Source organism: Nicotiana sylvestris, chromosome 12 (assembly GCF_000393655.2).
Source record: "Nicotiana sylvestris chromosome 12, ASM39365v2, whole genome shotgun sequence".
NCBI classification, from domain to species: Eukaryota; Viridiplantae; Streptophyta; class Magnoliopsida; order Solanales; family Solanaceae; genus Nicotiana; species Nicotiana sylvestris.
Genome location: NC_091068.1, coordinates 54819297 through 54842914, shown reverse-complemented (window position 1 = coordinate 54842914; position 23618 = coordinate 54819297). Strand labels below are relative to the sequence as shown.

Here is a 23618-nt window from a genome sequence, read left to right as displayed (position 1 = left end):
AAACCAGAATTGGCCTAAATAATTAAGGACCTAGCATGAGAATCAACTCTCTTTTCTCTCTTACTAATAGTTATACCTTAATTTTAAAAAAAATCGTTTGTGAGTAGGAATACCCTTTAGGCCCAATTAGGTGTAACTCTTTCAATTATTTTGAGGTGTTCCATCCTAATTAACTCATTTATGGGCCTCTTATTAATCTTATAACTTAGATACTAAAAATGAATTTTCGTAGAAAAGCCTTTAGGCGCGTTTAAAATATTATTATGATTGTGTACACGTTCGCGTGACATAATTACGATTCTAAAGACCAATTCAGAGTATGCGTTCGCGCAATTTCGATCAAACTTTCTCAATAATAAAATTGTTTTTAATAGGCCGTAAAATTAAATTTGGTTCATACAGATCGAGGTGTGTCATCCACAATTTAATCATTCATGGCCCTCGTATTAATTTTATGACTTAGATATTAAGAATAATGATATTCGTAGTTTGCTTTAGGCATGCTTAATATACCATCGTGGTTGTGTACACGTTCGCGTGACATAATTACGATTCTAAAAATAAAACCGGAGTATGTATTCGCGCAACTTTGGCCAAACTTTCTTAATAATAATAAAGCGTTATTAATTTTGGACACGTTCGCGACATAATTTTGACGCGCCAAACAAATAGGTACACGTACGCGTGACTTGTTTCAAGATAACTTCTTGATTAAAAAAGGTAAATGCGCATAGGTTCTAAAATCAGTAATCAAACAATTTGTTTAATCCAAGTATGATCAAAGAAACTGTGCTAGAACCACGAAACTCGGGAGTGCCTAACACCTTCTCCCGGGTTAACAGAATTCCTTACCCGGATTTTGGTATTTCGCAGACATTAATATAGAGTTAAATCTCCTCGATTCGTAATTTTAAACCAGTGACTTGGGATACCATAAATTATTCCAAGTGGCGACTCTGATTTTAAATAAATAATCCTATTTTGACTGTCACTTAAATTGGAAAAAACTCCCTATACCCCTTCCGGGGGTAGGAAAACGGAGGTGTGACATTGACCTTCGTGCTTAATTAGAGCTTAAATGAGATTTGGGTTAATTATAAAGTGAAGCGAATAAGTTCAGACTTTATCTTTGATATTTTAATTATTACACTTTGGCCCCAACATGCATAAATATAATATTGCCATAATTTTTTTTTTTTTAAAAAAAAACAAAACTCCTCATTTGATACCCGCATTTCAGCAACGTTCTAATCCCCATTTCCCACGGTTGAATCCTCCATTAAAGCTTGTTTTCTTTATTCCTTATACAGAGGTTGTCTCTCTTATTCCATATTCCTCTCAAAGTCTTATTCTTTCCAATTTATCGATTACGGAGAGAAAGCACAAATTTTTACATCTATCGATTTGGGGATAAAATTGGCAGTACATTGGATTGACAATTTATTTTAAGAGGTATATTGTATAATTCCTTTGTGTTGTAAGTATTTGCATCTTATCTTTTTCGTCGTTGTTCATTTGGATTTATGCAGATTTTTTATGTACGGTACTCGATCACTAGTGTATAATAGACCACTATAAAAATAGACTATCGGTTCGCAATAGAATAATGAGAAATTATATATTAGTATATGATTTTTATTCCATTAAATAGGTTGAGGGGCCAAATAGTTGGAACTGGAATTCCTATTCAAAGGTTACAGTACATATCCGTTGTAATGACCCGACCGATCGTTTTGAGTATTTTAGCCTTATTTCCTTATTTATTGCCTTCACTATGTTCTATTATGGTTATGTGACTTATTGGGGTGGTTGATTTTGGTTTCGGGTGATTTTTGGAGTAAAATAGGATACTAGTCCCAAAGTTGGAAGCTTAAGTTGAAAGAGTTGACCTGAGTTTGACTTTTGTGTAGACGACTCTAAAATAGAGTTTTGACAGTTTTGTAGCTTAGTATGGTAATTTTGCACTTAGGAGCATGTCTAGATATTGATTTGGAAGTGCATAGGCCGTTTTGGCTTGAACTGGCAAAAGTTAGAACGTTGAAGATTTGGAAGGTTGAGAAGTTTAACTAGGAATTGACTTTATTTATATCGGGGTCGGATTTTGTGTAACGACCCAGTCGGTTGTTTTAAGAATTATCGCCCTGAATCCCTATTAACTGCTTTCCCCGTGTTTGTTTCTGCTATTTTGATTTTCCAGGATGTTTGGCTTTGAGTTTCGGAGAGTTTTGGGACACTTTGTCCCTAAATGAGAGTTTAAGTTTTAGAAATTGGACCGTAGTCGGAGCAGTGTGAAGACGGCCTCGGAATGGAATTCTATTAATTTTGTTAGCTCCATTGGGTGATTTTGGGCTTAGGGACGTGTGCGGATTGTGTTTTGGAGGTCCGTAGCTAATTTAGGCTTGAAATGCCGAAAGTTGAATTTTTTGAAGTTTTCGGTTCAATAGTGAGATTTTGATATCGGGGTCGGAATGGAATTCCGGAAGTTGGAGTAGCTCCGTAGTGTTGAATGTGACATGTGTGCAAAATTTCAGGTCATTCGGACGAGGTTTGATAGATTTTTTTATCGAAAACGTAATTTGAGAGTTTTTGGAATTCTTAGGCTTGAATCTGATGTAAAATTGGTATTTTGATGTTGTTTTGAGTGTTCCGAAGGTTGGAACAAGTTTGAATGATGTTATGGGATATGTTGGCATGTTTGGTTGAGGTCCCGAGGGCCTCAGGTGAGTTTCAGGTGGTTAAACGGACCAAATTCTTGTTTTGAAAGTTGCAGACTTCTTCAGTTCTGTGTTGCAGAGAATTTGCCCTTCGCGTTCGCGACGTTGCTCACGCATTCATGAAGGGTATGGCATAGTGTGCATCGCGAACGCAAATCAGGTTCCGCATTCGCGTAGAGTATTTGGGGCAGCTGGAATCCCAAGAGCTTCGTGCTTTGCGTTCGCGTAGGTGGAGTCGCATTCGCAAAGGCTTGGAGAGTTTGATCATCACGTTCGCGAGGAGGTGTTCATGTTTGCGAAAGAGGAGTTGAATTGGTGGGTGTTTTTATGCTTCGCGAATGCGAGGTAGTGGCTGTATTTGCGAAGAAGGGAATGCCTGGGTAGTATTTATATAACCCATCCGCGACCCTTCTTCATTTTTCCACCATTTTTTAACAGGGTTGATGCTTTTGAGGGAGATTTTTGAGGAAACCAAAGGGGAATCACTTAGAAATAATATTATTGACTTCATAACTCATTTATATGTGATTAAAGATATAATTAGTGGTGAATAATTAGGGAAAAATCAGTGCAAAATGGGTAATTAGGGCTTGAGATTAAGAGACCTTAAATGGCTATTTGAGGGGTCAATTGAACTCTGATTTCAGTGTTCTTAATATTTATAGACTCGTGAGAGTACAAAAATTGTGAAAATATAAATTTTACCCGATTTCGAGACGTGGGCCTAAGGGGCATTTTGGTCATTTTACCTAATTTTGCTTATTAGTTTAGAATTTGTTTGTAGAATCAGTTACTTGAAGTGTTATTTACATTATACAATTGAATTGAATAGATTTGGCCATTTGGAGTCGAGTACTCGTGGCAAGAACGTGGTTTCGGATTGATTTTTGAGTCGGTTCGAGGTAAGTGGCTTGCCTAACCTTGTGTGGGGGAAACTCCCCGTAGGATTTGGTATTATTGATAACTGAAATGCCTTGTACGTGAGGTGACAAGTGTGTACTTGTGCTAATTGTTGAAAATCCTGTTTTCATTAAGTAATTACTAGTATGTTTCTTTTCCTGTTTATACTACTTACAATTTAAGCATGTTGTTAGCTTAGGAAAGCATGTCTAATTGTCTTACTTGCTCTAACTGCCTTATTTGAATTACGTGCAGTATACTAGGCTAGAAATACATGTTTTACCTTGGTATGGAACTTGAATTGAACTGTGTACTTTCGTTGTTGTTGTTGTGTGTTTACTTTGGGACTACAGGACGGTATCCCGGGAGATCCCCCTGTATGTTTACTTTGGGACTACAGAACAGTATTCCGGCAGATTCCCCTGCACATTTACATTGGAACTAAGGGACTGCACCCGGTAGATTCCCCTTGTACTGAGTATTTACATTTGGGACTACGGATCGGTATTTCGAGACATCCCCTCGCATTATGAGTTGGATTACGGGATGGTATCCCGGGAGATCCACTGGATATTTATATTTGGGACTACAGGACGGTATCCTGGGAGATCCTCGGTTGTTATCTTTGTGCTGAGCTCTATTTCTTTCTGTGTTTACTTTGCCTCTGTAGTAGTTGTTGTTGTCCTTTATATCCTGTGTTACTTTTACTGTTGTACTTACTTATACTATTTTGTTCTACACAGTTGAATCTTATATTTTATTTAACCTCAGTAGGGCCCTGACTTTCTTTGTCACTACCCGACCGAGGTTAGGCTTGGCACTTACTGAGTACCTCTGTGGTGTACTCATGCCCTTTCTGTACATGTTTTTCATGTGCAGATCTAGGTACTTCCACTTAAACTTATCACGCTTGAGACGAGGCGCTTGTAGAGACTCCGAGGTATATCTGCCGCGTCCGCAGACCAAAGAGTCCTTTTCTACTCTCCGTTTAAGTGTTAGCCCTTCTGTATTTCTTTTCTTTGTTAGATATTCTGGAGTTAGACACTGTAGACATTCAAAATTTTGTGTTTCATAAGATTCCGGGTTTTGGGAAATGTTGTTAGTTTCGAGAGTTTTTATTGTATGTGCCCAGTGGCACCCTAAACACTATTTTATTTTACTATTTCGATTTTTAATTATTTCTTCCGCAATTTTGTTTATTTTCCGCATTGTTAGGCTTACCTATTCATAGAGACTAGGTGTCATCACAATGGTTCACGGAGGGAAAACCGGGGTTGTGACAAGTTGGAATCAAAGCTCTAGGTTCATAGGAGTAATGGATCACAAACCGGTTTATTAGAGTCTCGCGGATCGGTACGGAGACATCTGTACTTATCTGCGAGAGGCTATATAACTGTTAGGAAAATTCCACTTCATTTGATTTTCTTTTCATGCGAGATTTTGATGTCACAATTCTAAACTTTTGTCTTCTATTCTCTCACAGATGGTGAGGACACGCGCTACCCGAGATGATCAGGCACCCGCGCCCCTATTGTAGCCGTCAGAGGCTGGGGCCGAGGTAGAGGCCGAGGATGTGCACGTGGTGTAGCAAGAGCACCCACGTGAGCTGCCACCGGGGTAACACCAGCAGTTCCAGCCGGATTCCATGCACTTGATATGCCTACTGCTACTACTACTCTAGCTCTTCAGGAGACTATTGCGCAGTTCATGAGCATGTAAACTACTTAGGCTCAGGCAGGGTTGTTTCCCCTTGCTGTAGGCACATCTCAGGCTGGGGGAGGAGCACAGACTCCCGCTGCCCGCACTCCTAAGCAGCGATTGCATGTTGATCAGGTCCCAGAGATTATTCATGTACAGACTGTAGTTCCAGGTCAGCCCGAGGACAGGGCAGTAGCTTCAGAGGATGATCAGCGGAGACTTGAGAGGTTCAAGAAGTATGATCCTCCTATATTCAGTGGGTTAGCATCAGATGATGCCTTGGGATTTCTGGAGGAGTGTCACCGTATCCTCTACACTATGGGTATATCAGGATCGATTGGGGTTTCTTTCACTGCCTTCTAGCTTCGAGGAGCCGCCTATGAGTGGTGGCGCACCTATGAGTTAGACAGTATGGATGAGGCAGCTTCACTAACTTGGACTCAGTTTTCAGATATGTTCCTGAGAAAGTTTGTTCCTCAGAGCCTTAGCGACACATGGCGCGCAGATTTTGAGCATTTGCGCCAGGGTACTATGACTGTCTCAGACTATGCTGTCCGTTATACCAGTTTGGCTAGACATGCCCCAGCCTTGGTTTCTACTGTTCACGAGAGGGTTCGCCGGCTTATTGAGGGGCTTATTCCCAGCATCAAGTCTAGCATGGCTCGTGAGTTAGAGATGAATATTTCATATCAGCAGGTGGTGAGCATTGCTAGGAGGTAGAGGGTATGCATGTTAGAGAGAGAGAGGAGAGGAAGGCCAAGAGGTCTTGAGAGTCGGGCCATTATTCTAGTGCTTGTGCCCCAACTGCAGGTCATCATAGTAGGGGTTATATGAGTCGCCCCGTTCATTCAGCTCTTCCAGCAGCCAGTGGTATTCCAGCTCCCCCTAGGCCTCAGGAGCCTTATTATGCACCTCTAGTATCTAGTGCGCTCCTACGCGGGGTGCTTTCAGTGTTTAGTCCAGAAGACCTGGCCCGAGCCAGTCATAGCTGCCACGTCCTCCCAAAGCTTGCTTTGAATATAGTGAAACATACCATATGGTGAGGGATTGCCCCATACTTAGGAGGGGTGCACCTCCACAAACTTCTCAGCCACAACGTACCCCGCAGAGTTCTTAGGCTATGGTTACAGCTCCAGTTGCTACCCCACCTACTCAGCTATCTAGAGGTGGAGGTCGGGGAGGTAGAGGTCTCCCTAGAGGGGGAGGCTAGGCCAGATACTATGCCCTTCCTACTTGTACCGAGGTTGTTGCCTCTGATTCTATCTTCACAGGTATTGTCCTGGTTTATCATAGAGATGCATCAGTTCTATTCGATCCAAGCTCCACTTATTCTTATATGTCTTCTTATTTGCTCCGCATTTGGGTGTACCTCGAGATTCTTTGAGTTCCCCTATTTATGTTTCTACTCCTGTGGGAGATTCTCTTGTTGTGAATCGCGATTATCGGTCGTGTTTGGTTGCTCTTAGTGGTTTTGAGACCAGAGCCGATTTATTGTTACTCAGCATGGTAGATTTTGATATTATCTTGGGCATGGACTAGTTGTCGCCCCATTATGTTATTTCTGATTGTCACGCCAAAACCGTGATGCTGGCTATGCCAGGTGTATCGCATGTTGAGTGGAGGGTTGCTTTAGATCACACTCCCAGTAGAGTTATTTCTTTCCTTAAGGCTCAGCGAATGGTTGAGAAGGGGTGTGATTCGTATCTAGCTTATGTAAGAGATGTCAGTATTGATACGCCTACAGTTAATTCAGTCCCAATAGTACGGGATTTTAATGATGTGTTTCCACCTGATCTTCCGGGCATGTTGCCCGATAGAGATATTGATTTTGGCATTGATCTGTTGCCAGGCACCCAGCCCATTTTTATTCCTCTATATCGTATAGCTCCTCCTGAGTTGAAGGAGTTAAAGGATCAGTTATAAGAATTGCTTGATAAGGGTTTTATTAGGCCCAGTGTATCACCTTGGGGTGCTCCTATCTTGTTTGTGAAGAAAAAGGATGGTTCTATGCGTATGTGTATTGATTATTACCAGTTGAACAAAGTTATAGTGAAGAACCGTTATGCTTTGCCTCATATTGATGATCTGTTTGACCAGCTTCAGGGCGCACGGGTGTTTTCTAAGATTCGGGAGCCAGATATCCCGAAGACTACTTTTAGGACTCGGTATGGTCATTACGAGTTCCTTGTTATGTCATTTGGGCTGACCAATGCCCCAGCAGCCTTCATGCATTTAATGCACAGTGTGTTCCGATCATCTCTTGACTCGTTCGTCATTGTCTTCATTGCTGATATTCTGGTGTATTTCCGGAGTTGGGAAGATCATGAGCAGCACCTAAGGACAGTGCTCTAGACTTTCAGGGAAAAGAAGTTATATGCTAAGTTCTCAAAATGTGAGTTTTGGTTGGATTCCGTGGCATTCTTAGGCCACGTGGTATCGAGTGAGGGTATTCAGGTGGATTTAAAGAAAGTAGAGGTAGTGCAGAGTTGGCCTATACCATCCTCAGCTAAAGAGATCCGCAGTTTTCTTGGCTTGGCAGGTTACTACCATCATTTTGTGTAGGGGTTTTCATCGATTGCAACGCCTATGACCAGGCTGACCCAGAAGGGTGCTCCGTTCTAGTGGACGGAAGAGTCTGAGGCGAGCTTTTAGAAGCTCAAGACAGCTTTGACTACAATCCCAATTTTGATATTGCCTATAGGTTCGGGGTCTTATACCGTCTATTATGATGCCTCGAGGATTGGCCTTGGAGTGGTATTGATGCAGGACGGTAGGGTGATTGCCTACGCATCCAGACATTTGAAAGTACATGAGAAGAATTACCCTATCCATGATCTCGAGCTAGCTGCCATTGTTCACGTCCTGAAGATATGGCGTCATTATTTGTACAGTGTTCCTTGTGAGATTTATATTGATCATCGGAGCTTGCAGCACCTGTTCAAACAAAAGGATCTTAATTTGCGCCAAAGGAGGTGGTTAGAGTTGCTAAAGGACTATGATATCACTATTTTGTATTATCCGGGCAAGGCCAATGTGGTGGCCGATGCCTTGAGTCGCCGGGCAGAGAGTTTGGGGAGTTTGGCTTATTTACCAGCAGCGGAGAGGCCCATGGCGATGGATATTCAGGCCTTAGCCAGCCAGTTTGTGAGATTAGACCTTTCGGAGCCCAGTCGGGTTCTAGATTGCGTGGTTTCTCGGTCTTCCTTATTTGATCGTATTAGGGAGCATCAGTATGATGATCCTCATTTGCTTGTCCTCAAGGACAAGGTTCAACATGGTGATGCTAGAGATGTGACTATTGGTGATGACGGGGTATTGAGGATGCAGGGTCAGATTTATGTACCCAATGTTGATAGGCTTCGGGAGTTGATTCTAGGGGAGGCCCATAGTTCGCGATATTCCATTCATCTGGGTGCTATGAAGATGTATCAGGATTTGAGACAACACTATTGGTGGAGGCAGATAAAGAAAGATATATTGGATTTGTAGCTCGGTGCCTCAACTGTCAGCAGGTGAAGTATGAGCACCAGAGACCGGGTGGGTTGCTTCAGCAAATAGAGATTCCAGAGTGGAAGTGGGAGCGGATCACCATGGACTTTGTAGTTGGGCTCCCACGGACTTTGAGGAAGTTTGATGCCACTTAGGTGATTGTGGATCGGCTGACCAAGTCCGCTTATTTCATTCATGTGGGTACTACCTATTCTTCGGAGCTTCTAGCGGAGATTTATATCCAGGAGATTGTTCGTCTGCATGGTATTCCAGTTTCCATCATTTCAGATAAATATACTCAGTTCACATCACGGTTCTGGAGGGTCGTACAACATGAGTTGGGTACTCGGGTGGAGTTGAGTACAACATTTCACCCTCAGACGGACGGCAGTCCGAGCGCACTATTCAGATTCTTGAGGATATGCTTCGTGTGTGTGTGATTGAGTTGGAGGGTCTTGGGATCAGTTCTTGCCAATGGCGGAGTTTGCCTATAACAACAGCTAACAGTCCAGCATTCAGATGGCACCGTATCAGGCTTTATATGATAGGCGGTGTAGATCCCCGGTAGGTTGGTTTGAGCTGGGTGAGGCTAGATTATTGGGCACAGACTTGGTTCAGGATGCTTTGGAGAAGGTTAAGGTGATTCAGGATAGACTCCGTACAGCCCAGTCTAGATAGAAGAGCTACGCAGACCGGAATGTTCGTGATGTTTCCTATATGGTTGGAGAGCAGGTTCTGCTTCGGGTTTCACCTATGAAGGGCGTTATGAGATTTGGGAAGAAAGGGAAGTTGAGTCTGAGGTTTATTGGGCCTTTTGAGATATTGAGGCGTGTTTGGGAGGTTGCTTATGAGCTTGCCTTACCTCCTAGCTTGGTAGGGATTCATCCGGTATTTCATGTTTCGATGCTCCGGAGGTATCACGGTGATCCGTCGCACATGTTGGATTTCAGTTCAGTCCAATTGGACAAGGATATATCTTATGTTGAGGAGCTAGTGGCAATATTGGACAGGCAGGTTAGAAATCTGAGGTCAAAGAACATTGCATCAGTGAATGTCTAGTGGCGGGGTCAGCCGGTCGATGAGGCGACTTAGGAGACCGAGTAGGATATGCGCAGCCGTTACCCTCATCTTTTCACTACTTTAGGTATGTCTGTATGCTCGTTCGAGGACGAACGTATGTTTAAATGTGGGAGCATATAACGACCCGGCCGGTAGTTTTAGTAATTAACGGCCCGAACCCCTATTAACTACTTTCCCCGTGTTTGTTTCTGCTATTTTGAATTGCCGGGATGTTTGGTTTTGAGTTTCGGAGAGTTTTGGGACACTTAGTTCCTAAATGAGAGTTTAAGTTTTAGAAATTGGACCGTAGTCGGAGCAGTATGAAGACGGCCTCGGAATGGAATTCTGTTGGTTCCGTTAGCTCCGTTGGATAATTTCGGGCTTAGGGGCGTGTTTGGATTGTGTTTTGGAGGTCCGTAGATAATTTGGGTTTGAAATGCCGAAAGTTAAATTTTTTAAAGTTTTCGATTCGATAGTGAGATTTTGATATCAGGGTCGTAATAGAATTTCTGAAGTTGGAGTAGCTCTGTAGTGTTGAATGTGATGTGTGTGCAAAATTGTAGGTCATTCAGACGAGGTGTGATAAACTTTTATCGAAAGCGTAATTTGAGAGTTTTTGGAATTCTTATGCTTAATCCGATGTAAAATTGGTATTTTGATGTTATTTTGAGTGATCTGAAGGTTAGAACAAGTTTGAATGATGTTATGGGATATGTTTCCATGTTTGGTTGAGGTCCCGACGGCCTCGGGTGAGTTTCGGGTGGTTAAACGGACCAAATTCTTGTTTTGAAAGTTGCAGATTTCTTCAGTTATGTGTTGTAGAGAATTTGCCCATCACGTTCGTGACGTTGCTCCCGTGTTCGTGAAGGGTACGACATAGTGTGCATTGCGAACGCTAGTCAGGTTCCGCGTTCGCGTAGAGTATTTGGGGCAGCTGGGATCCCAGGAGCTTCGTGCTTCGCGTTCACGTAGGTGGAGTCGTGTTCGCGAAGGCTTGGAGAGTTTGATCATCGCGTTCGTGGGGAGGTGTTCGCGTTTGCGAAAGAGGAGTTGAATTGGTAGGTTTTTTTGTGCTTCGCGAACGCGAGGTAGTGCCCGCGTTCGCGAAGAAGGGAATGCCTAGGCAGTATTTAAATAGCCCATCCGCGACCCTTCTTCCCTTTTTCACCATTTTTGAACGGGGTTGAAGCTTTTGAGGGAGAGTTTCGAGGAAACCAAAGGGGAATCACTTGAAGGTAATATTCTTGACTTTATAACTCGTTTATATGTGATTAAAGGTCTAATTAGTGGTGAAAAATTAGGGAAAAATCAACGCAGAATGGGTAATTAGGGCTTGAGATTAAGAGACCTTAAAATGGGTATTTGAGAGATCAATTGAACTCTGATTTCAGTGTTCTTGATATGTATAGACTTGTGAGAGTACGAGGATTCTGAAAATATAAATTTTACCCAATTCCGAGGCATGGGCCCAAGGGGCGCTTTGGTCATTTTACCTAATTTCGAGTATTAGCTTAGAATTTATTTGTAGAATCAGTTATTTGAAGTGTTATTTACATTATGCAATTGAATTGAATAGATTTGGGCCATTTGGAGTCGAGTACTCGTGGCAAGAACGTGGTTTCGGGTTGATTTTTAAGCCGGTAAGAGGTAAGAGGTTTGCCTAACCTTGTGTGGGGGAAACTCCCCTTAGGATTTGGTATTATTGATAATTGAAATGTCTTGTACGTGAGGTGACGAGTGCATACTTGTGCTAATTATTGAAAATTCGGTTTTCATTAAGTAATTACTAGTATGTTTCTTTTCCTGTTTATACTAGTAATTTAAGCCTATTATTAGCTTAGGAAAGCATGTCTAATTGACTTAATTGTCTTACTTGCTCAAACTGCCTTATTTGGATTACGTGCAGCATACTAGGTTAGAAATACATGTTTTACCTTAGTATGGAACTTGAATTGAACTATGTACTCTTCTTGTTGTTGTTGTGTGTTTACGTTGGGACTACGGGACGGTATCCCGGGAAATCCCCCTGTATGTTTACTTTGGGACTACGGAACGGTATTCCGGGAGATCCCCCTGCACATTTACATTAGAACTATAGGACTGCACCCGGTAGATTCCCCCTGTACTGAGTATTTACATTTGGGACTACGGATCGGTATTCCGGGAGATCCCCTCGCATTATGAGTTGGACTACGTGACGGTATCCCGGGAGATCCACTTGATATTTATATTTGGGACTATAGGACGGTATCCTGGGAGATCCCCTGTTGTTATCTTTATGCTGAGCTGTATTTCTTTCTGTGTTTACTTTGCCTCTGTAGTAGTTGTTGTTGTCCTTTATATCATGTGTTACTTTTACTGTTGTACTTACTTATATTGTTTTATTCTACACTGTTGAACCTTAAATTTTATTTAACCTCAGTAGGGCCCTAACCTTCCTCGTCACTACCCGACCGAGGTTAGGTTTGGCACTTACTGAGTACCGTTGTTGTGTACGTATGCCCTTTCTGCGCATGTTTTTCATGTGCAGATCCAGATACTTCCACTCAGACTTATCATGCTTGAGACGAGGTGCTTGTAGAGACTCCGAGGTATATTTGTCGCGTCCGTAGACCGAAAAGTCCCTTTCTACTTTCATTTTAAGTATTAGCCCTTATGTATTTCTTTTCTTTGTTAGATATTCTGGAGTTAGACACTATAGACATTCAAAAGCTTGTGTTTCATGAGATTCCAGGTTTTGGGAAATGTTGTTAGTTTCGAGAGTTATTATTGTATGTGTCGAGCGGCACCCTAAACACTGTCTTATTTTACTATTTCGGTTTTTAATTATTTCTTCCGTAATTTTGTTTATTTTCCGCATTGTTAGGCTTACCTAGTCGTATAGACTATGTATCGTCATGATGGTTCATGGAGGGCGAACCGGGATCGTGACATTTTGATTCCTGAAAGTTGAAATTGGTTCGATGTGTCCAAACTTTCTTTCAATAATGTAGACTTTTGTAATGACCCGACCAGTAATTTTGAGAATTAACGCCTCGATCCCCTATTAACTGCTTCCTCTATATCTATTTCTGCTATTGTGATTTGCCCGGATTATTCTTTTTAAGTTTCAGAGTGTTTTTGGGATACTTAGTCCCTAAATGAGAGCTTAAATCTTAGAATTTGGACCGTAATCGGAATAATGTGAAAGCTCCAAAATGAAGTTTCGTCGATTCTGTTAGCTCCGTTGGGTGATTTTGGGCTTAGGGGCGTGTCCGGATTGTGTTTTGAGGTCCGTAGCTCATTTAGGCTTGAAATGATGAAAGTTGAATTTTTGGAGTTCTGGGCTGATAGTGGAATTTTTTATATCGGGGTGGGATACTGATTCCAAAAGTTAGAATAGGTCTGTATTGTTAATCATGACGAGTGTGCAAATTTTGGGGTCATTTGGACGTGGTTTGGTTGGTTTCGGCATCGGTTGTAGAATTTTGAAGTTTCAAGTTCTTAAAGTTTGGATTGGAGGGTGATTCATGATTTTAGCATTGTTTGATATGATTTGAGGGCTCGACTAAGTTTGTATGGTGTTTTCGGATTGTTTGGTATGTTTGGTTGAGGTCCCGGGGGCCTCGGGTGAATTTCGAGTGCCTAACGGATTGGTTTGAGACTTAAGAAAAATGTTGATGCTGTTGTATCTGGGGTAACTGCACCTGCTAATTTTGGGTCGCAGGTGCAGAGCCGCATAAGCGACTAGGGAACCGCAGAAACAGCTAGGGAACCACAGATGCAGATTTGGACCTTGTCAGCTGGGATCGCAGGTGCGGTGGAAAGTCCGCGGAAGCGAAAGTGCAGGAGCAGCTGGCGACTCCCAGGTGTGACCTAGTGCTCGCAGATGCGGTCCCAGCATATTTAAGTCGATTTAGAACTTGCGGTTGTTTTTCCGCAGGTGCGGTCCTGGGAGCACAGAAGCAAAAATCGCTAGGCAGAAAAGGAGATCTCGAGGGTTTGAAATTCATATCACAAAATTTTGATTTGGAGCTCGGTGGAAGGCGATTTTTCGATGGATTTCGAAGGAAAGCTATACGGTAACTAATCCTAACTCGATTTTGATCATATTACTATAATCTATTGTTGTATTCTTCATCTAATTAGAGGATTGAGTGAGGAAATTAGGAAATTGGGGGAAACATTCCCCAACCAAAAATCTGAGATTTGAGTGGGATTTAGGCATCGGATTTAGATGATTTTTGTACGAGTGATCTCGTGAGGGAATGGGTGTTCATAATTTATGACTTTTACCCGATTCCGAGACGTGGATTCGGGGAGGATTTTTGGGCGTTTTTCTATTTTCTCATCTTAGCTTTGATGTCATTAGCTAAATTAGTTGTTTGTAGCTATATTTACGTTACGTAATCGATTTGATTAGATTTGGGCCACTCAGAGTTGGATACTCGTGACAAGAGCATGATTTCAGATTGATTTGGGCTTGGTTCGAGGTAAGTGGCTTGCCTCACCTTGTGTGGGGGACTCCCCTTAGGATTTGGTAGTGTTTGATATATGAGCACTGTGTACGTGAGGTGGCGAGTGCGTACATGGGCTATTTTGTTCAAAACCCCCATTTTCAATAAGCAAATATTTGTCTTCCTTTAATTGAGCAATACTAATATATATAACTATCCTGTTTATCTTAGGAAAGCATGCCTACATGCCTTAACTGTCTTAATTGCCTTAACTGCCTATCTGAACTCTATGCAATGTGTTTAGTGAAAAAGTATTTGTCTTTACTTGAGATGAACTTAGTCTAAACTGTAGAATTCCTCGTTGAAATTGTTGTTTATGTTGATTGAGTTGCATATTTAAATTGGACTACGAAACGGTATTCCGAGAGATCCCCCTGCACGTTTATATTTGGGACTATGGGACGATATCCCGGGAGATCCCTCTATACTGGATATTTACTTTGGGACTACGGAATGGTATTCCAAGAGATCCCCTTATCCATTTATGTTTGGGACTACGGGACGGTATCCCGAAAGATCCCCTGCACATTTACGTTTGGGACTACGAGACGGTATCCCGAGAGATCCCCTGTTGCTATCTCTGTGTACTAAGTTGTTGTTTTTCTGTGATTTCATTCTCGTTAAATGTTAGTATTTATCTTTACTACATTATTTCATACTGTATTATTTTATTTTGCATATATACCAGTAGGGCCCTAACCTGATCTCGTCACTACTCGACCGAGGTTAGGCTTGACACTTACTAGGTACCTCTGTGGTGTACTCATGCCCTTTTCTGCACATGTTTTTCGTGTGCAGATCCTGGTACTTCTTACCAGCCACATTTCCTATGAGGCGAGACGACTGTAGAGACTTCGAGATATATCTGCCACTTCCGTAGACCTAGGAGTCCCTATCTACTCTTCCTTAAGTTAAAGACTTTCATGTATTTTTCTTCGTTGATAGTTTCTGGAGTTTAGAAGAACTATTTACTTATGTAGCTTGTGACTCATGATATTCCGGGTTTTAGGAGCATTTTCGTTCAGTTCGAAAGTGATTATTGTATATGCCAAGCGGTATCTAAATTTCTTAATTAAAGTTACTTGTTAAATTATTAGTTTTTCATGTTTTCGTCTAAATTCCGCAAAGTGTTAGGCTTACCTAGTCATAGAGAATAGGTGTCATCACGACGGTTCATGGAGGGAGAACTAGGGTGTCATAAGTTGGTATTATAGTTTTAAGTTCGTAGGAGTTATGGGTCACAAGTCGGTTTATTAAAGTCTCATGGATCGAGTACGGAGACGTCTGTACTTATCTTCGGGAGGCTATAGAACTGTTAGAAAAATTCCACTTTATTTGACTCCTTGTCATGGAAGATTATTGACTTCGAAATTCTAAACTTCTATCTTGTATTCTCTCACAGATGGTGAGGACACGTTCTACCGGAGAGGTTAGGGCCGCTCGAGGCTAGGGCTGGGGTAGAGGCTGAGGACGTGCACGTGGTGCAGCTTGAGCACCCGGGCGAGCTGCTACAGAGGAGCCACCAGTAGCTTCGGCCGGAGCCCAAGCACCTAATACGCCTACAACTACTACTCCAGCTCTCCAAGAGACTCTTGCATAGTTCATGAGCATGTACAACACTCTAGCTCAAGCAGGTTTGATTCCCCTTGCTGCATCCATATCTCATGTCGAGGGAGGAGCACAGATTCCTACCGCTCGTACTATAGAGCAGCGGGTTTAGGTCGATCAGATCCTAGAGGCTATACCGGTACCACCTGTAGCCCTAGCTCAGCCCGAGGGTAGGGCAGCAGTTTCAGAGGAGGAGCACCGGAGGCTTGAGAGGTACAAGAAGTATGTCCCTCCTACATTTAGTGGTCTAGCATCAGAGGATGCTCATGGATTTCTGGAGGAGTTCCACCGTATCCTTTGTACTATGGTCATAGCAGAGTCGAGTGGGGTTTCTTTCATTGCCTTCCAGCTTCGGGGGCAACCTATTAGTGGTGGCATACTTTTGAGTCGGACAGTCCGGTTGAGGCAGCCTCCCTTACATGGGCTCAATTCTTGGATATGTTTTTGAGGGAGTGTATCCCTCAGAGCCTCAAGGACGTATGGCACGCGGAGTTTGAGCATTTGCGCCAGGGTACTATGATTGTTTTAGACTATGTTGTCCGTTTCAGTGACTTGGCTAGACATGCATCGGCCTTGGTTTCTACAGTTTGAGAGAGAGTTCACAAGTTTATTGAGGGGCTCATTTCCAGCATCAGGTCTAGTATGGCCCGGGAGTTAGCGATGGATATCGCCTATCAGCAGGTGGTGAATATTACTAGAAGAGTAGAGGGCATGCTTGCTCGAGATAGAGAGGAGAGAGAGGCAAAGAGATCTCGAGAGTCGGGCCATTATTCTGGTGCCCGTACCCTAGCTGCAGTTCATCATGGTAGGGTTATGTGAGTTGCCACATTCATTCAGCTCTTCCAGCAACCAGTGGTATTCCAACTCCTGCTAGACCTTAGAAGCCTTATTATGCACCTCCAATATCTAGTGTGCCTCCTACACGAGGTGCTTTCAATGGTCAGTCCAGCAGACCTGGCCCAAGCCAGTCACAGTCGCCACGCCCTCCCAAAGCTTGTTTTGAGTGTGGCGACACTCTCCATATGGTGAGGGATTGCCCTAGGCTTAGGAGGGGTGCACCTCCACAGACTTCTCAGCCACAACGCGCTCCATAAGGTTCCTAGGCTATTGTCACAACACCAGCTGCCACCCCACCTGCTCAGCTAGCTAGAGGTGGAGGTCGAGGAGGTAGATGTTGCCCTAGAGGGGGAGGCCAGGCTAGATACTATGCCCTTCCTACCCATACAGAGGTTGTTGCTTTCGATTCTGTCATTATAGGTATTGTTCCCGTCTGTCATAGAGATGCATCAGTTCTATTCGATCCAGGCTCCACTTATTCTTATATGTCATCTTATTTTACCCCGCATTTGGGCATATCTCGGGATTCTTTGAGTTCTTATATTTATGTGTCTACTTCTGTGGGAGATTCTCTTGTTTTGGACCGCGTGTATCGGTCGTGTTTGATCACTCTTAGTAGTTTTAAGACTAGAGCCGATTTATTATTGCTCAGCATGGTAGATTTTAATGTTATCTTGGGCATGGACTGGTTGTCGCCCCATTATGCTTTTCTTGATTATCATGCCAAGACCGTGAAACTTGCTATTCTAGGTTTACCGCGATTAGAGTGGAGGGGTACTTTAGATTACACTCTCAGTAGAGTTACTTCCTTTCTTAAAGCTCAGCGAATGATTGAGAAGGGGTGTGATGCGTATCTATCTTATGTGAAAGATGTCAGTATTGATACCCCTACAGTTGATTTAGTCCCAGTAGTAAGGGATTTCCCTTATGTGTTTCCAGTTGATCTTTCGAGCTTGTTGCCCGATAGAGATATTAATTTTGGCATTGATTTGTTGCCACACACTTAGCCCTGTCACACCTCCTTTTTTCCTACACCCCGGAAAGGGTATAAGGGAGTTTTTTTCATATTAAAGTGACAATCGAAACGGGATTCATTTATTATTAAAAATTCAGAGTCACCACTTGGTATAATTTATGGTGTCCCAAGTCACCGGTTCAAATCCCGAATCGAGGAAAAGATTGACTCTGTTTTACAGTCCGGGAACACAGAAATCTGGGTAAGAAATTCTGTTAACCTAGGAGAAGGTGTTAGGCATTCCCGGGTTCCGTGGTTCTAGCACGGTCGCTCAACTGTTATAATTGGCCTATTATCTGATTTTAATACATGTTTTAGCCTATGGTTAAATTTTAACTTATTAACCGCTCTTATTCATTTTTAGGAAGATTGCAACGTCATTTAAAATATGTCTTGAACCACGTCACATAAATGCACCCGCGGTCCACGACACATTTTATTTAACGTTGTTGGGATTTGGATTTGGGTCACATGAAATGCACACCCGAGTTTAGGAAGGTAATTTCAAATTACGCGCCTAAAGCAACTACGCATTTTTCAACTTTGCGAGGGCCATAGAAAATTCGCTAAATGGCATGCTTCGAATTCTAAGGATTTAAAATTAATTAAATGAGGGCCATGAGTTTTGATGTTTTATTGTGGATGGAGTGGTATAAATTGATAAGTACAAAAGGCCTAAAAAATAGGTTAGCTGCATGTATATCACTGGAGCCTTTTGTTATAGCATACTACAATTTAGAAAGGTGGAGTTGGCATTTATGTGAAAATAACAAAAGACAGGTGCCAACTTTGGGTTTATCTCCATATCATCTTCAAAAGACCGACTTTCGTTTTCAAATTCTAGAAAGAAACTAACAAAATTTTATAACAAAATAATGAATCTTAAATGACCATATAAGCACAAAAAAACCATGTTGAGAACTATTCGGATGAACCAGAAGGAACAAAACAAACATGGACATACAAAAATGCATTTTAAACTTGATTATAACAAAGAACACTTAAAGTAATTTAATTTATTTAACACTATGCTAAAGACAAAGATGTAGTATCACCACTATAACTTCTACAGTACCATTTTGAAGCAGAGGAAGTTGAATCTTCGCATGGTTAATTTAAGAAAATATGCAGCCAATAACATAAACTGAAGATAAGATCCTTCCACTAACGCAATCTATTTCTTTTTACATCTTAATGTTGACAAATTGTTCAACTTCACATACTTCTTTAAATTTCAAAATATGAACATGGTGTTATATGAGCTTGAAATCTAAATGTAAACAAAACAATACCTGCTGGTTACAAGTCATGAGCCAAGAAAAATAAAAATAAAAAGAAAAAAAAATAAGACAGAGTCATGAACATACTAAAACAACGTTAACATTTGCAAATCTCAATTCACTCAATCAAATAAACATCATTCATGCGAACAGATTAAATACGAAAGAAACTTTATCAAAAGAACCAAATCAATTTGTTTCTGCTTCAATAAAGATGCTCCGACATTTTTTAACTCAAGAGCTTGAATTACATACCTACAAGAGAGTGAATTCAAATGAATAAAATCTGAAAGTTGTAGAGTCAATACAGCAGCAACAACAAAATCTCTATCAACTCTTCTTCAAACCCAAGATTCAAGGCCCGAAATATTGAAAGAAAAATTTAATGAAAATTTTCTAACCTAAATTTCTCTCCTCCCCCTCTCTTCTTTTTTTTTTCTTCCTTCTTCTCAAATTTTCTCTTCTATTTATAGCAAAATTTTCGAGATTTTTCAGATTTTGTTTTAAAAAATATTTTATTATTTTTTAATTAAAAGAAATCCCACTTACAAATTGCTTTAATTTTTTTATAAAAAGAAATCCCATCTTTCTTTATTTTTATTTTTTAAATTTCAACTTTAATTACATTTATCTTAATTAAAATCCCACTTTTTTTACTTTTTAAAAGAGAATTCCACTTATTTAACTTTCTTAAAAAAACAATCCACTTTCTTTTGCTTTTCTTTTAAAAATGCTACTTTCTTTTACTTTAAATTTTTTCAATTTTCAGATACCTTTATATTTGTTTTTTAATTCCAACTTTCTTTTACTTTTTATTTTTTTAAAATTTCCACAAAATTTTACTTTTATTGTTTTATATTTTCTACTTTCTTTTACTTTTTAAAAGAGAATTTCACCTACTTTTAATTTTTTTTTATTCAATACTTCCCTTTTTCTTATTTTTTAAATCACTCCTGAAAATTAAAACAAAAATAATATGTTTTCGGAATTTTTTTATTATTTTAAAATAAAAATAAAAATAAAATAATATTAATAGTAATAATTCACCTTTTAAATTTTGTATTTTTACCCTATAATAAAAATTGTAACAAAATTAAAAATTGTAGGTTAAAACCCCTAAAATATTTACATAGAAGAAGTGATAAAAAATTAAATATTATCAAAAATTAGGTGCTCACAAGCCCATATCTATTCCTCCTTATCGTATGGATCCTCCTGAGTTGAAGGAGTTGAAAGAACAGTTACAGGAATTTTTTGATAAGGGTTATTCGGCTCAGTGTGTCACCTTGGGGTGCTCTCATCTAGTTTGTGAAGAAAAAGGATGGTTCTATGCATATGTGCATTGATTATCGTCAGTTGAACAAAGTTATAGTGAAGAACCGATATCCTTTGCCTCGTATTGATGACCTATTTGATTAGTTACAGGGTGCCCGAGTGTTTTCCAAGATTGATTTACGTTCAGGTTATCATCAGTTAAAGATTCGGGAGCCAAATATCCCGAAGACTGCTTTTAGGACTCGGTATGGTCATTACGAGTTCCTTGATATGTCATTTGGCTGACCAAAGCCCCAGTGGGATTTATGCATTTAATGCACAATATATCCATATCTTGACTCGTTCGTCATTATCTTTATTGATGATATTCTAGTGTACTCCCGGAGTCGGGAAGATTATGAGCAGCACCTGAGGATAGTGCATCAAACCTAGAGAGAAAAGAAATTATATGCAAAGTTCTCAAAGTGTGAGTTCTGGTTGGATTCCGTGGCATTCTTGGGTCACGTAGTGTCGAGTGAAGGGATCAAGGTGGATCCAAAGAAGGTGGAGGCAGTGTAGAGTTGGCCTAGACCATCCTCAGCTATAGAGATCCAGAGTTTTCTTGGTTTGGCGGGTTATTACTGTCGATTTGTTGAGGGATTCTCATCTATTACAACACCTATGACCAGGATGACCTAGAAGGGTGCTCCGTTCATATGGATGGAAGAGTGTGAGGAGAGCTTTCAAAAGCTCAAGACAACTTTAACTATAGCCCCAATATTGATATTGCCTACAGGTTCGGGGTCTTATATAGTCTATTATGATGCGTCGCGAGTTGGCCTCGGCGCGGTGTTGATGCAGGACCGTAGGGTTATTGCCTGCAAATCCAGACATGTGAAGGTGCATGAAAAGAACTATCTTGTCTCTGACCTGGAGTTAGCTGCTATTGTCATGCCGTGAAGATTTGTAGGCATTATTTGTACGGTGTCCCTTGTGATATCTATGCTGATCACCGGAGTTTGGAGCATCTGTTCAAGTAGAAGGATCTTAATTTGCATTAGAGGAGGTAGTTGGAGCTGCTTAAGGATTATGGTATCACTATTTTGTACCACCCACGGAAAGCCAATGTGGTGGTCGATGCTTTGAGTCACCGGGCAGAGAATTTGAGGAGTTTGGCTTATCTACCTACAATAGAGAGGCCCATAGCGTTGGATGTTCCGGCCTTAGCCAGCCAGTTTGTGAGATTGAATATTTCTGAGCCTAGTTGAGTATTGGCTTGTGTGGTCTCTCGGTCTTCTCTTTATGATCGTATCAAGGAGCGTTAGTATGATGACCCCCATCTATTTGTCCTTAAGGACACAGTTCAACACGGTGATGATAAGGAGGTTACTATTAGGGATGATAGTGCGTTAAGGATGCAAGTCAGGCTATGTGTGCTTATTGTAGATGGCTTACGTGAGTTGATTCTTTAGGAGGCTCACAGCTCACGGTACTCTATTCATGCGGGTGTCACGAAGATGTATCAAGACTTAAGATAGCATTACTGGGGCGTAGAATGAAGAAGGACATAGTAGAGTATGTTGCTTGGTGTTTAAATTGCGAACAGGTGAAGTATGAGCATTAGCGATCGGGTGGATTGCTTCAGAAGTTAGAGATTCCAAAGTGGAAATGGGAGCGGATCACTATGGACTTTATTGTTGGACTCCCACGGACTTAGTGGAAGTTTGATGAAGTTTGGGTGATTATAGATAGGCTGACCAAGTCGGCTCACTTCCTTCCTGTGATGACTACCTATTCTTCCAAGCATTTGGCTCGAGTTTATATCCGTGAGATTGTCAGACTTCATGGTGTGCCGGTATCTATCATCTCTGACCAGGGCACGCAGTTTACATCACAGTTCTGGAGAGTCGTACAACATGAGTTGGGTACTCGGGTGTAGTTGAGCACAACATTTCACCCCCAGACGGACGGACAGTCCGAGCGCACTATTTAGATTCTTGAAGATATGCTCTGTGTGTGTGTGATGGAGTTTAGAGGTTCTTGGGATCAGTTCTTTCCACTTGCGAAGTTGGCGTTTAATAACAGTTATCAGTCCAGCATTAAGATGCCACCGTATAAGGCTCTATATGGTAGGCGGTGTCGGTCCCCAGTGGGTTGGTTCGAGCCGGGTGAGACTAGGTTATTGGGCACAGACTTGGTTCAGGATGCTTTGGAGAAGGTTAAGGTGATTCAGGATAGACTTCGCACAGCCCAGTCTAGACAAAAGAGTTATTCAGACCTGAATGTTTGCGATGTTTCATTTATTGTAGGAGAGCGTGTCTTGCTTCGCGTTTCGCCTATGAAGGGCGTTATGAGATTCGGAAAGAGGGGCAATTTGAGCCCAAGGTTTCTTGGTCCCTTTAAGGTGTTGCGGCGTGTTGGGGAGGTTGCTTATGAGCTTGCCTTACCTCCCAGCCTAGAAGGAGTTCATCCGGTATTTCATGTTTCGATGTTTCGGAGGTATCACGGTGATATGTCTTACATGTTGGATTTCAGCTCAGTCCATTTGGACAAGGATCTATTTTATATTAGGGAGCCAATGGTTATATTGGACAGGCAAGTTTGAAAGCTGATGTCAAAGAGCATTGCATCAGTAAAGGTTCAGTGGCGAGGTCAGTCGGTTGCCGGCTTGGGAGACCGAGCAGGATATGTGCAGCCTTTATCCTCATTTTTTTACCATTTCAGGTATGTCTCTATGCTTGTTCGAGGACGAATGAATGTTTTAAGAGGGAGAGGAAGTAACGACCCAACCAATTATTTTGAGAATTAATGCCCCGCTCCTACTAACTACTTCCCCCGTGTATTTTTCTGCTATTGTGATTTGACGGGATGATTCGTTTTGAGTTTCATAGTGTTTTGAGATACTTAGTCACTAAATGAGAGCTTAGGTCCTAAATGAGAGCTTAGGTCTTAGAATTTGGACCGTAGTAGGAACAGTGTGAAGATGGCTCCGAAATGGAGTTTTGTCGATTCCATTAGCTCTGTTGGATGATTTTGGGCTTAGGGGCGTGTCCGGATTGTGTTTTTTAGGTCCGTAGTTCATTTAGGCTTGAAATAGCGAAAGTTGAATTTTTGGAGTTTTGAACCGATAGTGGAATTTTTTATATCGGGGTCAGAATCTGATTCTGGAAGTTGGAGTAGGTATGTAGGGTTAATCATGACTTGTGTGAAAAATTTGGGGTCATTCGGACGTGGTTTGGTTGGTTTCGGCATCGGTTATAGAATTTTG

General features: G+C 41.4%; 1 protein-coding gene across 1 annotated transcript in view; it reads left to right on the top strand.

The window, feature by feature from the left end:
* The window catches only part of LOC138883052 (uncharacterized), a 32758-nt gene extending 9599 nt beyond the window's left edge, over positions 1-23159 (top strand). The window contains exons 4-9 of the mRNA XM_070163711.1: positions 5343-5572; positions 5879-6028; positions 22385-22479; positions 22660-22823; positions 22922-23001; positions 23075-23159. Of these exons, the coding sequence (XP_070019812.1) occupies positions 5343-5572; positions 5879-6028; positions 22385-22479; positions 22660-22823; positions 22922-23001; positions 23075-23159 (804 nt within the window). The remainder of the gene's footprint in view (positions 1-5342; positions 5573-5878; positions 6029-22384; positions 22480-22659; positions 22824-22921; positions 23002-23074) is intronic.
* The last annotated feature ends 459 nt before the right edge of the window (positions 23160-23618 follow it).